The sequence below is a fragment of the Amblyomma maculatum genome, chromosome 3 (assembly GCF_055883805.1).
Source record: "Amblyomma maculatum isolate TAMU_Amacu chromosome 3, ASM5588380v1, whole genome shotgun sequence".
Lineage (NCBI taxonomy): Eukaryota > Metazoa > Arthropoda > Arachnida > Ixodida > Ixodidae > Amblyomma > Amblyomma maculatum.
In genome coordinates this window covers 46,536,514-46,553,895 of record NC_139346.1, presented here as the reverse complement: position 1 = coordinate 46,553,895, position 17,382 = coordinate 46,536,514, and the positions used below count along the sequence as shown (strand labels likewise).

Genomic DNA, 17,382 nt, shown 5'->3' with positions numbered 1-17,382 from the left:
TCTTTCCTTTTTAACTCTCTGTTTTCAGATATTAGAAGGGCTCGTGGTTCAGGCTCAATGCCGTCACTCATAGAGGCCAATGCTAAGTGTATCATTCGCAACATTGTGCTACCCTCCAAGCCCAAACAAAATAAGGTAAAGATTATAAAATGCTTACAGGATAAAGAATATCTGCTGCTTCCACAGCTTTCATTATGCATTGGCGGATAGCTCCGAGATGCTGTTTCGCGTCCTATAGCCAGGAAAAAAAGAAACACATGCTTTAATCAGCCCGCAAAAGGCGTAGGAGAAATTGGAGCATTAGTGTAAGCTCCAATAGCTGGCCCCAGGTTCCTGCTGGTATGACTGTTTTTGGTTTCTCAAATTTTGCCGGTATAGAATTGAGACAAGCATTTTGGAAGTTCTACCACCTACTCTGCGCAGAAAGATGTGCTCAGAACATTGGCTGCCTCACATTGTGGAGGTGTGGATAATTTTGAGCCCGTCAATGATCAGACTCTCCCTAAGGAAGCCACACACAATTCTTCTGCTCATCTCCAATTAATTCGGTGCTTCTTCAGTGGTAGGTTCGCGATTCCAGCAGAACTTTTATCCAAGAATACATAGTGTCTCAGGCACCTGCGCGCTTCTTTACACGTTTTCTCTTCGACTAAAGTGTTTTGAGCTTAGCTAGAATATCAGTCATTAATATTCCTTCCGTTATCAACTCTGATCTCTTCCTGGCTCTTGGCGTCACCGCTTACATTTCTCTTTGCATAGATCGTTCACGCTCTTCAATTTAAAGTCAAGTGAATATTTTAGCCTCCGTAAATGCAGCTGAGGAATAAATTCGCCGCTCATTTGAATATTCTCAGATCCGCTGAAGTAAGCCAATTTGTTGTTAGTATCTTTCAGACTGCACGGGAGGAGAAAACAGAAATGCTTCTTACTTTCTGGTAATCTTCCGCATAGGTGTAGCATAACCTGATACCCAGGCACACTTTCCAGAGCTCCTGTAAAGTAATATAATGCGTCATTAGAATAGTTTTAGTGCGAAAGCCTGTCTTGGTTCATGTAGGTGTGTAGACAAGGAATTTAGGCCAAAAATGCTTCCGAACAAACCGACATTTAAGGAAGAAATCATCGCTCCTCAGCCGATCGCTCAAACGACTGCGTCACGCTGACGTTTTGTCATTGTTGCTTTCATTTCGAAAAACCTACAGGCTGAACCATTAGACAACAGTGAGCCGGTTTACAGGCATTACATCTAATTTTCACCAGGTATACATGACTGAGTTTTCAAAACATAAATTATCTGTATAACGACCCCAAAGCGTACAGGTTAGGTATAAATATCAGCATGGGGAATTGGCACTGCCACACGCTGTGCAAACCCAATAGCATTATCATGTTATACGGAGCCCCATCATCACTTCCTTCAGCTGGAAGCCGATTTCCAAGGGGGTTAAAAGAAAAACGTATTTGTGCAAATTTCACCGCAGGAAATTTTGAAAGAAACTCCATTCCAAAAATCTATAAACATACGTTCAAAAGTCTCCGGCTTTCTACAAAAAATGCAAGTCACATGGCACGGCACAACGATTTATTTTTCCGCCATGCATGTCTTTGGGGCAGAACCCCTAAATGCATTTAAAAAGAATGCTTGGAGAGAAGCTTCACAGATATTCTGTTTATACGTTTCAATACATTTACCCCCGGGCCCAGAAGAATATCAATCAATCAATCAATCAATCAATCAATCAATCAATCAATCAATCAATCAATCAATCAATCAATCAATCAATCAATCAATCAATCAATCAATCAATCAATCAGCCTTTTATTTTTTCTATATTATTTTCTCTAGTATGATGGCAGGTACACCGGAACAGGCAAACCTATTTCAATAAGACCTTTGTGGAGTCGTTTTCTGATCACATTGGTTAAATATTTGATTGAGAATCGTGCACATGAAAACAGTTTTCTTTTACCTAATTCCAGGGGGGGGGGGGGAAACCACGTGACAAGCAATTGATACACCGAACACTGGCAAAGCTACTGCCAATTGTAATTGACAAACGATATGTAGGAGAGGATTCTTTATATTTCGTGAGAAAAAGAAACGGTTAACAACACGGCGCAATTATAATCCCGACAAAGACAATCCCTGATCGCCTGGACGGCGAAAAAGGTTCGTTCCACTTCTTTCCTGATAGACTGAAGCCAAGATAAAAACTTCAAAGGCCCTGTGTAGCGTTTGTATATTTATATATTTATTCTGACTGTCTGAGAACCCGTTTTTAATTCTCCTTTCTAGAGTAAGGACGCAGGAGGGCGCTGATGGAAAGGACATTGTGGCAGTAAGAAGAAAAGGAGTAAAATTAAAGAACGTTTTCAACGAATTTGTTTCTAATAGTGCGCACAAAAAAGTAACTAGGCATAATACCACTATGACAAGAGCTAAAGCGGCGTGTATCAGGCGCATGCATGACAATGCGCGTTGTGGTCGGCCCGTAATCACTTGGTCGGCGATAAAGGCAACACTTCCTAATAAGCCTGCGTTCTTCTTGTTCTGGCTATCATGGCGTTGTCACGTCCTTCGCGGCTCGGATACATGGTGTCAGAAGTGGCTACGACGCTCTAGCTTCGGCAGCGGTGGAGCACTAAGCATGGAACGGCTGCAGGCACCGGAGCCCCTGCGTCTAGCAGAGAACGTCTCGGCATCGTGGAAGCGTTTCAAGCAAAAGTTTGAGCTCTTCCTGCAAGCATCGGAGGCCAAAAAGTGAGGCCTCGAAAGCCGCACTCGTGCTGAGCATCGCGGGTGACGAGGCGCTTGACGTATTCAACAATTTCAAGTTCGAGCCGGACGAGAGCAAGGATGATTACAAGACCTTAATGCAGAAGTTTGATGCCTACTGCACAGAAGTGAACAAGGAAGTGCATGAAAGATACCTGCTTCTCACGAGGACCCAAGCGGAAGAAGAACCGTTTGAAAACTTTCTACGGGACGTAAAGAAACAATCCTCGCAGTGCAACTTTGGAGCATCACAATACTCACTGGTAAGGGACCAAATTGTCTTTGGTACCAACAATGCTAAGCTACGGGAGAAGATGCTTCGTGAGAAAGGACTGACGTTATTGAAAGCGGAGGATATGTGTAAAATTGCAGAGTCAGTTGCCCAACAGAATGAGGTGTGGCGCAAAGTAGACGGCTGCGTCGATGCCATTTCAAGGCGCACAAACGAGAGCAAGATCCGCGGGGAACAGTTGCAGTGCAGGCGGTGTAACCGCAAGCACAGACCGAAGCAGTGCCCAGCATTTGGGAAAAAAATGTTATGTGTGCCAAGGGGTTGATCACTTCGCTATATGCTGTAGAAGCTCGAGAGAAGTGAGTGAAGTCAAAAAACTTCAAGACATCGACTTTGATGACCTAGATGTCTGCAGTAAAGGTTGAAAAACCAATGAGTGTACTGTAAATGCCGAAGTTAATGGTCAGGGAATTTCCTTCAAGATAGACACGGGATCACAAGCCAGCATTTTGCCGTTTTCAGTCTATCGGAAACTATCATCAGATGAACTACAGCCGACGAGCACAGTGCTGCGGGCGTAAAAGTGCTTGTCCTCGAATTCGAGCTGTACCAGGCAAATATATTTGGTGCGATAACCAACCTTCAGTCCCATTTGGTATGTCATATAAATCAGGCAAGATAAATGCGTAAAAAATTATTTCGTCATAAAATACCTGCGTCCTAATAATCTCCACGGAAACAATAATACAGAAGCAAATCCACTCATCGCTACATTTATAAACCAGGCTTGAGCGGTGCGGCGGTGGCGTAAAAGTATAACATTCGCCTCGCATCTAAAAGGACCATGGTTCGAATCCCGGTGCCGCCGGATTAAAGAAGAAGAAAAAAAAATCCGCGTGTCGATGAAATAGCATAAACAGCTTTGGGCTACGACCTGATGCCGGTGAACACATCCGGCAAAGCAATCCCTCACCAGGACAAGAGTTGGCCACCCTGGTGCAGTAATTGGCCGCAACCACCCATGATTAGTCCTATACAACCCCGGCCCTCAGTCACGAGCGGCTGCGGAACGACTGACCAGGGCGGCGGTCAGACCTGTGACGCAGCAGGGGGTACTAAGTATTCCTGGCTCCGCTGAACAGGCCGCCATTGAAAACTGATACTGGCAACGTTTACTGCTAGAACCCTAGATAGTGAAGCTAGTTTAGCAGTGCTGTTAGAGGAACTAGGGGGTATGAAATGGGATGTCATAGGGCTTAGTGAGGTTAGGAGGCCGAATGAGGCATATACTGTACTGAAGGATGGGCATGTACTGTGTTATCCAGGTTTACCGGAGAGGCGAGAATAAGCAGCAGGTTTCGTTAATATATATATTAACTATATATAGCTGGTATTACAGATGAACTCTATAGCAGCAATAGGTGGGTGGCAGGCATTGTAATTAAGCCTAATAAGCGATATACACCGAAGGCTTGCAGGCCTACGCACCTACATGTAGTCATGATGACCAGGCAGTTGAAAGCTTCTCGGAGGCGTAGTATCGGCAATGCGTAAAGGAAAGACGCAGTATACTTACGAATATGTGACTTCAATGCCAATGTAGGAAAGAAGCAGGTGGGTGACTATGGTATTGGCTCTAGGAATAGGAGCGGGGAGTTACTATTTGAGTTTTGCAGAGCGCAATTACTTACGAATCATGAGCACCTTCTTCTGAAAGCGGAAGAACCGAAAGTGGACATGGAAACGTTCAAACAGGGAAACTAAAAACGAAATTGTCTGCGTACTAACCCTACCAATATACAGGATGTAGAGGTAACCGGGAAAGTGCGATGCAGTGACCGCATGTAAGGTCTTGAATTTGTCTAAATCCGAAGAGGGAAAGAAACAGATTAGAAACAAAGAAGTCCATCAACGAATTAGCGGGAAGGTGGAGGGCAGGTGAGTTCAGGATCTCGCCACAGAATAGATTTCTGTTCTAACTGAATATGACGACATTAGCCTAGAAGCAATGAACAATAATTTCAGGCATATCATTACTAGGTGCACTGCAGAAGTAGGCGGTAGGATAGTTAAAGAGGATACTGGTAAGCTGTCTAAGGAGACGAAACATTTGATTAAGAAACGCTCAAGTATGAAAGCTTCCAATCCAACAGACCAGATAAAATTAGCAGATATGAAACCTAATACATAAGCGCAAAGCGGCCGGTATGAGGAAGTATAACACTGAGGAAATTGAGCACGCTGTAAAGAACGGAGGAAGCCTTAAAGGAGCGAAGAAGAAATTGGGCATAGACGAAAATTAGACGCATGCGCTAAAGGACAAGGCGGGCAGTGTCATCATGAATATGGAGATAATCAAAGCAGCCGAGGAAATCTATACTGATCTCTACAGTAGCCAAAGTAGTCAGGACCGTAATGAGATTGGCGGTCGGGAAAACCAGTCAGACGTTCCACCAGCGGCGAAGGACGAAGTTAAGAAAGCGTTAGAAAGTATGAAAAGGGGGAAAGCAGCTGGAGAGGATCAGGCAACTGTAGATTTGTTGAATGACAGGGGATATCGTGCTAGGAAAACTGGTCACCATTTTGGAACGAGTAGAAGGCAGCGAACACTGAACCAATCAGTTCCACACACTGCACTCAGTTGCGTTCTCTTCTTTCTCGGTTCCGAGAGGCACGGGGCATCCCCCCCCCCCCCAGCCTCCGCTCTCTTCGAAAGCGGCGACTCGACGCTGGGAGTGTCCTCAAGCTATATGCACACAAGAGAAGCAGGGAACACAAAGCTCCACACGCGCAAAAGGTCACTGCCTCTCATAATACGGTTTCATCCGCACTACATGAACAGTTTCAGCACTTGAGCGCCGCCGTATTGGATGCCGTTGACCCCGAGGAACAACTTCCTAGGTCACGTCACTAAGACGTCCAATGATCTCATATAGCCCAAAGTAACGGCGAAGTAGCTTCTCAGAGAGCCCTCGACGGCGCACTAGTGTCCACACCCATACAAGATCGCCAGGCTGGTAGTGAACGTCTCGGTGTCGGAGGTTGTACCGACCGCGGTGTTGTTGATTTTTAATACGGCACCGTGCGAGTTGGCGCGCTTCTTCGGCCCGCTGCAAAAATATGTCGACGTCCGCATGGGCGTTGGTGGCATATCGTCGCCGGTAGCATAACATCCAACATTGTGGTGACGGGACGACCGTAGACTAGCTGGAATGGCGTAAGATGGGCCGTCTCCTGTTCAGCCGTATTGTATGCAAAAGTTGCATACGGAAGGACTTCATCCCACGTGCGATGTTTGACGTCGACGTACATGGAAATCATGTCTACAAGAGTTCTTTTGAGGCGTTAAGTCCGTTTGTTTGCGGATGGTAAGCAGTAGTCCTACAATGACTTGTGCGGGTAAGACTGAAGAGAGCCTGCATTAGTTCTGCCGTAAAGGCTGTACCGCGGTCAGTAATAATACCCGATGGGGAACCGTGGCGCAGTACGATGGTCTTAAGAAAAACGTGGGCTACTTCTGCAGCAGTTGCAGGGGAAAGTGCCTGTGTCTCGGCATATCGCGTTAAGTAGTCCGTCGCCACTTCTATCCACCCGTGCCCTGATGCGGACGTTGGGAAAAAGCCCAGAAGGTCCATACCCACTTGCTGGAAAGGGGCTGTTGGCGGAGGTATCGGCTGAAGGAGCCCTGTAGGCTTCAGCGGAGGTGTCTTTTCGCGCTGGCAATCTCGGCATGTTCTCACGTAGTGCTGGACTGAAGGCAGCAACTTAGGCGGCCAATAGTACTTTTGTCGAATGCGTGCTAATGTTGGCGTGACTCCTAAACAACCAGCCGAAGGCTCATCGTGGCATGAGTGCTAGATTTTTGGCCGGAGGTCGGACGGCACAACGACAAGAAAGGTTTGCTTGTTGTGCTGAAAGTTTCTCTTATATAGGACTCGATTGCGAATGCTGTAGGAGGATAAACCTCGTGCGAAAGCACGTGGAACAGCTACATCAAGACCTTAGAGATGCTCAATTAGCGGGCGTGAACCGGGGTCAACCCGTTGACGCTGGACCATGTCGGTGGTCGTGACTAGAGCAAGAAACGGGAAGTCGTCGTCTTCGCTAACGGGAGGGGCAGTATCAACTGGTGCAAGCGACAAGCAATCGGCGTCGTTGTGCTTACGGCCGCACTTGTATACAACCGTAATGTCGTACTCTTGGAGACGGAGGCTCCACCTTGCAAGCGCTCCAGAGGGGTCTTTGAGGTTGTCTAGCCAGCATAACGAATTGTGGTCGCTCACAGCCCTAAAAGGTGTGCCGTAAAGATGGGGTTGGAACTTAGTTATCGCCTAAACTACCGCTAGACATTCCTTTTCCGTGGTTGAGTATAGTTTGCCTCTACTTTTGGAAGAGAGAGACTTGCGTAAGCGATAACTTTCTCAGTGCCATTTCGCCCCTAAATCAGAACGGCACGGAGTCCAAAATTAGTGGCATCAGTATGAATATCCGTAGCAGCGTTTTCGTCAAAATGGGCAAGTATTTGGGCAGCCTGCAGTCGCTGAAGCTTGTTGAAAGCATCCTCTTAATCCTCTTGCCACTCAAAAGATACATTGTCTCGGTTAAGATGCGTAAGAGGCACGGCAATCACTGAAAAATTCTCTGCGAAACGCCTGTAATAGACACAAAGCCCAATTTTTCACAGCCTCAGTCTTCTCGGGATCTGGTTGCACGCCCTCAGCACTAATAACATGGCCAAGAAAGCGGAGCTCTTGCAATCCGAAATGGCATTTCTGCGGTTTTATCGTCAGTTGGGCTGAACGCAGCCCCTGTAGTACCATTCGCAGCCGGTCAAGGTGCTCCTCAAAGCTAGCCGCGAAAATGACGACATCGTCGAGATACACTAGGCACGCTTGCCACTTCAGTCCAGAGAGAACGGTGTTCATCATTTGCTGGAAGGTTGCTGTCGCAGAACAGAGACCGAAAGGAAGCACTTTAAATTCTTAAAGGCCGTCGGGGGTGACGAGCGCTGTTTGCTCTGTGTCCCTTTCGTCCACTTCTATCTACCAGTAGCCATTCTTGAGGTCAAGCGACGAGAAATATTTGGCATTGCATAACCGGTTCAATGTGTCATCGATACGTGGGAGCGTGTATACGTCCCTTCTTGTTACCTGATTTAGCTTACGATAATCGACGCAGAAACGCAAGGTGTCGTTTTTCTTCGCCAACATTACAGGCGAAGCCCAGGGGCTGGTAGACGGCTGCACCACGTCCTCGGTAAGCATTTACTGCTCCCGACTTCGAATAGCCTCTCGTTTCGTTGACGACCCTCGCTATGGGCGTTGGGAAATCAGCTTGGTCTCCGCGTCAACCATAAGGCGGCGTTTGGCTACTGAGGTTACACCCAACTTTCGAAGACGTTGCAAAGCATCCAGCAAATTCCTGAAGGAGGTCTAGGAGTCGCCGCCCCTCAACCACCGACAGATTGGGATTGATGTCCACAGTTGATAGAATGTCGAGTACATCACATCTGGCTGGCGACGGCGGCGTCAGAGTACAGATGTTCGCTGGCTCAATAAAGTCGGCAACATACGCGATGGCCGTTCCTTTCGCAGTGTGCTGAAACTCGGTCCCGAAATTCGAAATCCAGAGCTTCGCACAACCGTCCCGCAAGCGAACAAGTCCTCTTGCAGCGCAGATCCCTTTCTCAAAAAGCCAGTACGTCGCGGTCGCATGGTGAGTTACTTTCTACCAGGACCATAATGCTGTACCATGGCGGGACCATAACATCAGAAGCTGTAATACGTAAGGCGGGCATTGATGAACTACCCCGCCGGGGTGGCGCAGTGGTTACGGCGCTCGACTACTGTTCCCAAGGACGCGGGATCGAATCCCGGCCTCGGCGGCCGCTTTTCGATGGAGGCGAAAGGCAAGGCGCCCGTGTGCTGTGCGATGTCAGTGCACGTTAAAGAACCCCAGGTGGTCGAAATTTCCGGAGTCCTCCACTACGGCGTCTCTCATAGCCTGAGTCGCTTTGGGACGTTAAACCCCACAAACCAACCAACCAATTGATGAACTGTCGACAATAGATCTCGCAATGGCTTGGCTTGACAAAAACTTCACTCGTGATTCTTGCAAATTAATTATCGCACCATTAACCAAGCCCAGTATGATGTCTCGCGAACAGTGGGTACGAACAACGAAGTCGCCAGCATAAATCCGTCAATTGCAACTCTCGCAACACATCTTCCAGCCGTGGTAATAAAGTGTCCACTGCAGTGCGGATCTGAGGCCCAGTCCACTCGCTTAAAACTTTCTTCAATTTCCTGGCTAACTCACTGCTCATAACTGAATAGTCCGCGCCCGTATTAGCTAATGCTGTAATGATAAAATCGTCGATAGAAACCTGTATGTCCGAAGCTGCACACTCAGGTTCATCGCTACATGACGCCATCTGATAGCAGTTATCTTGTACTAAAATGAGGAGGATGTTCGGCACTTCACTCGTCAGCGGCCTCACCTCCGCAGATCGCTGTTCCTAGTCATCCCGGCGGCTCGGAGAGCGGGGCTCGGCGAGCGGCCAGTGCGGTATGTAGAGCGGCGCGGACTTGGAGAACGATAACGGGAAGAGGTAATGACACGGGACCCGTATTGTGGGACGTCTGGAGGACTCGTATGTGTCGACAGGTACTCGTAGATTTCGGGTGGTTGTTCACCACTCCGGGATATCGTGCACGCGGGTGGAAGCCACGAAGTCCGGCGCAGCGGTGCGAACAGAACCTCAACATGTGATCGGACTCACTACAGTGGTAACAAAGGGGCTGATTGTCAGGGGCACGCCAGACGTCAGTCCTCCGAAACCATGCCTCGGCTAGAAGAAGAGGACGGCGTGGGCTTGGATCAAGAGTAAGGGTGTCCACTCTTCCTCTGGGAGAGTCGTGCTCACTACGGTTCCGGTTTGGATGACGCACAGTGGGATTCACTCTTGGAGGATCACAGAGAGTATGCTGCTGAAGCACAAAGGGGTACGTAATTGGCACAGTCGGCGGCGGTGGCTGCACACCAGACAGACGGTTCCGGGACGGCTTGCCTAACTTCTTCGCGAACAACCTCCGCGAGTGTAGGAAGCCTCGACGATGACGTTAGACCCTGTAGCTGAATATGTCTCAGCTCTTCTCCGACCACAGATCGAAAAGCTCCCTTAAGCTACCACCAGAACCATTGAAGTCGGAACCATAGACGACCGGTGACATGGCTGACACATTACGGCTACAGTGCTGAGCCCTGTGTCGAAGTGTTTGTTCTATCACGGTGTCCTCCATTAGAAAATCTGATGCCGTGCCAGGTGGATGGCCCCCAAGCCCAGAAAATAGTTCTTGTTTCACCCCGCGCATTAGGTGTCAACTTTCTTCTCCTCTGACATATTTGGATCAGCACGCCTAAAAAGGCGGTTCATGTCCTCGTAGTACATTCCAATACTTTCGTTAGGTGCTTGGCAGCGAGATTGCAGCGCCGACTCCGCACGCTCTCGTCGGTTGTTGGCGGTGTAGGTCGCCAACAGCTGGCGACGAGAGAGGTCCCATAATAATAGTGTCGTTTCGTGGTTCACGAACCACGTCCGCGCTGACTCTTCGAGAGCAAATTACACATTATAGAGCTTCCTTTGCTCATCCCAGCCGTTGTAACTGGCGACCCGTTCGAATTGGTCCAGTCAGTCTTCAGCGTCCTCATAAAGCTCGCCATGGAAGGAGGGTGGCGTTCGAGACTGGAGGACGACGAACTGGGGTGAAGACTGTCCGTTAGCTGCAATGTTCGTGTTGGATCTATGCGTGTTGGCCACAGGCGTGCAGGAAAGAGGCCCGAACTCTGACGACTGACCTTGGAGGCGGCAGCTGTAACTGCGGTGGACCAGTGCCAAATCCGTGGTGGCTCTTGGTTGTCCTTGAGGAGTAAAACTCATCAAAAAGGGAAATCGTACCCAGCACCTCTGTCACGAAATCGGCGCACATTTTTATCAAGTCGGCGCGGCGCGAGGCCCGTGCGGCGCCGCATGGTTTCTTCCACAAAGTTCGAGAAAAAGCCTCCTCCCCGCGCGAGAGAGCGCGTACGCGTCGCTGTCGCCCTCTTTATTTATTTATTTATTTATTGCACTTTGTAGCAAAAATACAATTTTTGCCGTGGGACCGAGGCTAAAGGTGACGTACAAGTCACCTGACGGGGCCTTCGGCACCACAAATGACATGTGCAACACAACGCAGCAGGCACAGAGCAGCACAAAATAGTCAGTCATATGTGAGAATGTAATACAAACACAAACCAGGGGAAAAATACATAAAATTCAATCTGTAACATACATCAAGGTAACAGTGTCAACAGTAATTGGTATTACACAACGGAAATAGGAAACAAATAATCACGTATGTTCCAAAAAGTACATCTTAATTTTTTTTTTTGAATGTTAACAAGGAGGATGATTCTACAAGTAGATAAAATAGGTCTGGATAGCAGTTCAAGAGGTTAGGGATTTGCCAGTGAATTAACTGCATACCATACCCGGTCCTTATGCGAGGTTTTATAAAGTTCAAATTTCTAAGGATGTAATGTGGATCAGTGTTGATAAACGTAGTTAAAAACGCATTACTGTCAGTTTTGTATTGTCGGTATATAAATTCGGATAGTCGTTGTTTCTAGTGGGCTGTAATACTTAATATATTACTTAGTTTAAAGTATGCAGACGCAGAATCATATCTAGACAGGCTGTGAATAAACCGAAGGCCTTTCTTTTGCAAAATATAAATCTTTTCCATGTTGGTTTTTGTACCCACTCCCCATACCAACAGGCAGTACTGAACACGAGACTGGACAGTGGAAAAATATAGTTGCTTCCTCAAGTGCATTGGCAGAAGCGGGCGAAATTTATTCAGTATGCCTATGTATCGGGCTGTTTTGCTGGATACAAAGTCTACATGATAAGACCAGCGAAGGTTTTCGTGAAATAGAACACCTAAATACTTATGCACTGAAACGCGTTCTAAGGAGACAGATTGGAACGAAAGTGTGATATTTTTATTTATTGGTTTATTGACAGCGGAAAAAAGTATATATTTTGTTTTAGTAACAAACCAAAGCCAACTCGACAGATCTTCAAGCCATTTGTTAGCTGCAGACACTAGGGAGGGTAAGCTTGGCGAGGAAAAAAAGGCGCTCGTGTCATCGGCATAGAGCAAGATATTGGAAGTTCCAGGGATAGCAATTATATCATTTATATATAAAAGAAATAATAGAGGGCCTAGGATGGAACCTTGAGGAACACCGTATTTTATGAATTCAGGATCCGAGGCAAAATTATTTATAACGACAAACTGAGAACGGTTTGACAAGTAGCTTTGGAGCAGTTGAAGTGCGACATCTCTTATTCCGTAGTGTGGCAGTTTCTCAAAAAGTATTCCATGCTTAATTGAGTCGAAAGCTTTGTTGAAATCCAAAAAATTCCTATAGTACACAACTGCATGTCTATATTATGTGCTATCTTATCTTTAATGAATAATAGAGCAGATTCAGTTGACTTACCTCTCTGGAAACCATACTGGGCTGCAGAGAGCAAGGCATTTTCAGCCAAGTGCTTAGTTAGCCTTAGATTAATTACTTTTTCTACTATCTTGGAAAACAGTGGGAGGACTGATATTGGGCGATAGTTACTGATACAATCGACGGCACCCCCTTTGTGTAGAACTATGACTTTAGCCATTTTCATTTTATCTGGAAATATTCCTGTAGATAACACCTGATTAGTTAAGTGGCATAACACTTCAGATAGAATATCAGAAACCGCTTTGATTGGTGCTGCCATAATACCATCGAAACCACATTTTTGAGGTCATTAACTAGGTCGACAATTTCGGTTTCTGTGACTGGATAAAGAAACATGGACTTAGTCAGGTTGCACTGAATATAATTATCGAAATCGTAAGAACCAGAAGTAGTAAAAGATCCAAAAGTTAAAAAATGTCTATTGAACACATTACTGAGAGCCACACCACCGTACATTTGGTTATCAATCTTTAATTCAGCAGGTAAAACTTTATGGTGTTTGCCAAGTAAGCTTTTTACAATGCGCCATGTCTTTTGAGGATCATAATAAATGTCAGCAAATTTATTGGCATAGTAGTGGATACGTGCTTTCTTTATATCGTTACCTAACTTGTTACGGATCTTTTTGTATTCCTGAAATGATAAATTCTCTCTGCATGATAGGAACTTATGGAAGAGAGCATTTCGCGCTTTTATTCTTATCACTAAGTCGCGTGTAACGCAATGTTTCCTAGCCCTTTTGCTCTTTTTTATTGTGACGGTAGGGAATGCAATATTATACAATTCAATTATTTTTTCGAGGAATCGTTCGTATAAGTCATTGGGGTTTAGGACTGATAGAAGTTCGTGCCAATCAACAGCGGCTACAAGAGATCGGAATTGTTCAATGTTGACATTTGTTATCTTTCGTGTAGTGTGTGTTCTGTCTGTGCAACGAGAATCTTTAGACCGCCCTCTTGGTATAAAGCAGAAAAGGGACAAATGATCACTGACGTCGCTAGCAAGGACACCAGACATCGTGTTATCGGGTACACAGCTTAATAAACAAAGGTCTATTAAGGATTCAGTATTATCAGTGACGCGGGTAGGGGTATTGATAACATTGCTGAAGCCATAAGAAGACAAAGTGTCTACGAAAGTCTTAGATACATGGGAGCGTCGAAGCAGATTGATATTAAAATCACCCATGATGATAATAGGAAGTCCTAATACAGAGAGTTTATCTAACATAAATTCAAGAATACGAAAGAATTCTTCGCTAGAGCTTGACGGTGGTCTGTAAATAACGCCATACATGAATGCCCTGGTTTTGACAAAAAGTGATTCAATGTTCTGGTTCAAAACAGTATAGTCAGATACGACTTCATAGGAAAGGCTTTGCTTAATGTATACTTCAACACCACCGCCTATTTTATCTTTTCTGCATAAAGCTTCACATTTATAACCTTCAAAATGTACTATATCATCATAATTCCTGAACCAGGTTTCTGAAAAGCCCAAAACATCAAACTCGTGCTCTAAATAAGACAAAAAACTGCTAACTTCTTCATCCTTGTTACGCAAACTATGCGCATTCAGGTGATAAAAGGAAAAGTACTTCGCCTGCTTATTGTTTAATAAAGGAATGCTACGAAAAGATTCTATGTTATGATAAACACAACCAGATTCGAGACCTGCCATTCTTGTGAAGAACGGGCAGCAGCAGAAAATGCTTGCCCCTTATCATTACAGTTTTTCCAGATCATGCTCGTCGTAGATCCTAAGAACTTTATCGCCTTCTGCCTTTCGAGCAAAGATGCGTCCGTCTTTCTGCCACACAAAAGCATAGTTAAGTTCGGTTCCTTTCGAGCGGGCTAGCCAGAGTAACCGTTTATTTTCCGGAGTTAAGCTGTCAAGAAGCTTCACGTCTGAGTCTTTTTCCCTGAGAAGAGTACGGCATTCCAACCATTTCTGCTTTAGGGATACCTGACGAAATCGAGCAATGATGACTGGTTCCTTACCAGACTTTGGTGGCAAGAGATGTAAAGCTTCAAGATCCGAGTCTTTTAGCGATGGGAGTTGTAGCGAAGCCGCTAAGCTATTCATTTGCTCAAGAAGGTTTTCATGCTGTTCTTGAACAACACCATGCACTTCCATGTTCAGTCTGCGGTTGTATTGCTCCAGTTAATTCATCTGAAGCCTTAGTTGTCTGGTCACAGGGGATTTTCCAGTTTCAATGTTTTCTACCCTTTTCTTAAGGGCAGTCATGTCATTCTTTTGTTTCTGAAGACTTTCTAGCACAGTGTCATACTGGTCGGAAACGAGTTTAATTGAACTTTCAATACCGTCAACTTTAGCAACGAGTTCACTTAGTGCGTCAACCTTGGCAACGAGGGGAAGAAGCAAAGAAAATTTGTCATTCAGGTCCCTTAGCAGGCGTTGAGCATTTGCATTCTCAGCTGTTGAAGGAGTACCCTCACTTTTCTTTATTGCTGACTCACAAGTTGCGCATTTCCAGGTTGACCTAAAAGAGTCACCTTTGTTACGAAAGCTCGACGCAGACACACCGGAAAATTTTCCAAGGTGATAAGAATAGTTACAAGCGGAGCATACTAAAATCATTTCATCATCAGTCACATCTTCATGGCAGGACAAACACTGCGACATGTTCGCAAAATGCGGGTTGTCTGAAGAAACGTCAGGAAATATAAAAACAATAAAAAATAAAAAAGGACAAAACAACGACAGCAGCAGCGGCAGCAACAGCGGTTACCCAAACGACGTTTTAAAAAAGATATACTAAAGCCACCAACCTGCAGGAATATTGCGTGGTAGTTAGAGCAGATCATCGGAGCAGGTTACCGCGTGCTGCCTGCCACCGCTGCTGTGTGCAAATGTCAGCGCAGCCGGTGGATCCCGCCTTTTAAGCAACGCCAGGACACTTCGATGTTCCGGAAGTCGACAGTCGTGTAGCCAAGTAAGTAGTCATTATCAGGGGAATGATGGGAAATCAAGTTGATCCAGATCGGCGGAGACGAGAGCAAGGTAGGCGTTTTCTGCAAGAATATTGCGTGGTAGTTAGAGCAGATCACCGGAGCAGGTTACCGCGTGCTGCCTGCCACCGCTGCTGTGTGCAAATGTCAGCGCAGCCGGTGGATCCCGCCTTTTAAGCAACGCCAGGGCACTTCGATGTTCCGGAAGTCGACAGTCGTGTAGCCAAGTAAGTAGTCCTTATCAGGGGAATGATGGGAAATCAAGTTGATCCAGATCGGCGGAGACGAGAGCAAGGTAGGCGTTTTCTGCAAGAATATTGCGTGGTAGTTAGAGCAGATCACCGGAGCAGGTTACCGCGTGCTGCCTGCCACCGCTGCTGTGTGCAAAAATATTCCAGAGTGAAGCTGACTCATCACTCTGGAATATGCCAGAACACTCCAGAACATTCTATGTGAGCTAGTCAATGACGACGCGCGGCTCGACGGGAGGAGAAGAGAGCGCTCTAACCAGCGAAGCTAAGTGTGCGTGCGCGCTAGGCTTAGCGCGCCTTAACAGACAGACGCAGAGCGCCCAATTTATTGAGCCCGCGCCGCTTGTGTAGTCAGGCAGTCAGTCAGCCAGTATTTGCGACGTGCTCGCAAGTGCGACAACTGGACTCCCGGGGATCCCCCGCTGCTGACAAGCCCACGGACCTGCGAGGGAGCGGCGCTAGTCTTGTATGGCGGCCACATCGTGACTGTCGAGGCGTCGGACTGCAACAGTGCCCGGTGAACAATTTGGTGTTTGTGTGACTCTCTCGTGTCTGATCTGTGTTGTAAAGCCTCTGCGCTATTGAAACCCTCTGTAGTTGCATGCTTAGCGTTTGTTTTTCTGTGAACCTCTTGTCTGTTCAATTTTTGAGTTTGTGTATTCCTCTGTATCATCTCTTGCTGTGCATAAATTTTGTTTTGGTTGTTACTTCTGACTCCGAACCTTACTCTGGCTTGAACCGGTGACAGCTGGGCACCAAACGGCCACCCCTTTCTGTCACTACAAGGTAGTTGAATTCCGGCTGAGCTTGCCACGCAGGTCGAGGGCATCTCCTTTGCGACCGGAACAGCTACCCCCACTCACTCTAAGGGTGTCTGGGAGTGTGCGCGCCATTAAGGGCGCATCGTTAATAATACCCCCTAATTATTAACGGGTGACAATTGTTCTGGCGTCCGTGACAGGACGTTTGGTGCACTACCATGGTGTATCTACCGATGGCTCCTCGCATGGCTGCCACGTTCCATGGCGATGCCTCCGAAGATGTAGAGGATTGGCTGGAAAAGTATGAACGTGTGGCCCGCCACTATGGCTGGAATGCCGAACAGTGTCTTCAGAATTTGTATTTTTGCCTGGACGGTACTGCTCGGCACTGGTTACAAAACCACGAGGCCTCCCTTACATCCTGGGACGCCTGTAAGGAAGAGCTGCGACGGACGTTCGCCAATCAGTATCGGCGACAGTGAGCAGAAGACCTTCTGCAAACTAGAGTGCAACGAGCTGACGAAACAGTGACAAGTTTTGTTCATGATGTCTTACGACTTAGCTCCCGGGCCGACCCCCGTACTACCGAGGAAAAAAAGGTGCGTGCACTCATGCGGGGCGTAAAGAGTGGAATTTTCGGCGGGCTTATACGAGATCAGCCGACTAAATTGGAACAATTTGTAAATGAGGCGACGAACATCGAGCGAGCCTTGGTTACGTTAGCGGACCATTATCGTCGCTTTGCTGGAGGTCCCAGCGTTTCGAACCTTTCAGCTGCTCGCTTTCCGGTTGGTTCCCTCGACACCGCAAACCTGCGCGA

The 17,382-nt window shown here is 46.7% G+C and overlaps 1 protein-coding gene across 2 annotated transcripts in view; it reads right to left on the bottom strand.

Moving 5' to 3' along the window:
- The window catches only part of LOC146194691 (uncharacterized), a 110,170-nt gene that overhangs the window by 55,101 nt on the left and 37,687 nt on the right, over window positions 1-17,382 (bottom strand). For both annotated transcript variants that reach the window (XM_084596098.1, XM_084596096.1), the window contains exons 3-4: window positions 930-992; window positions 158-232 (exon numbers count right to left, since the gene is read on the bottom strand). In XM_084596098.1, coding sequence (XP_084452224.1) covers window positions 158-232; window positions 930-992 — 138 coding nt within the window. The remainder of the gene's footprint in view (window positions 1-157; window positions 233-929; window positions 993-17,382) is intronic.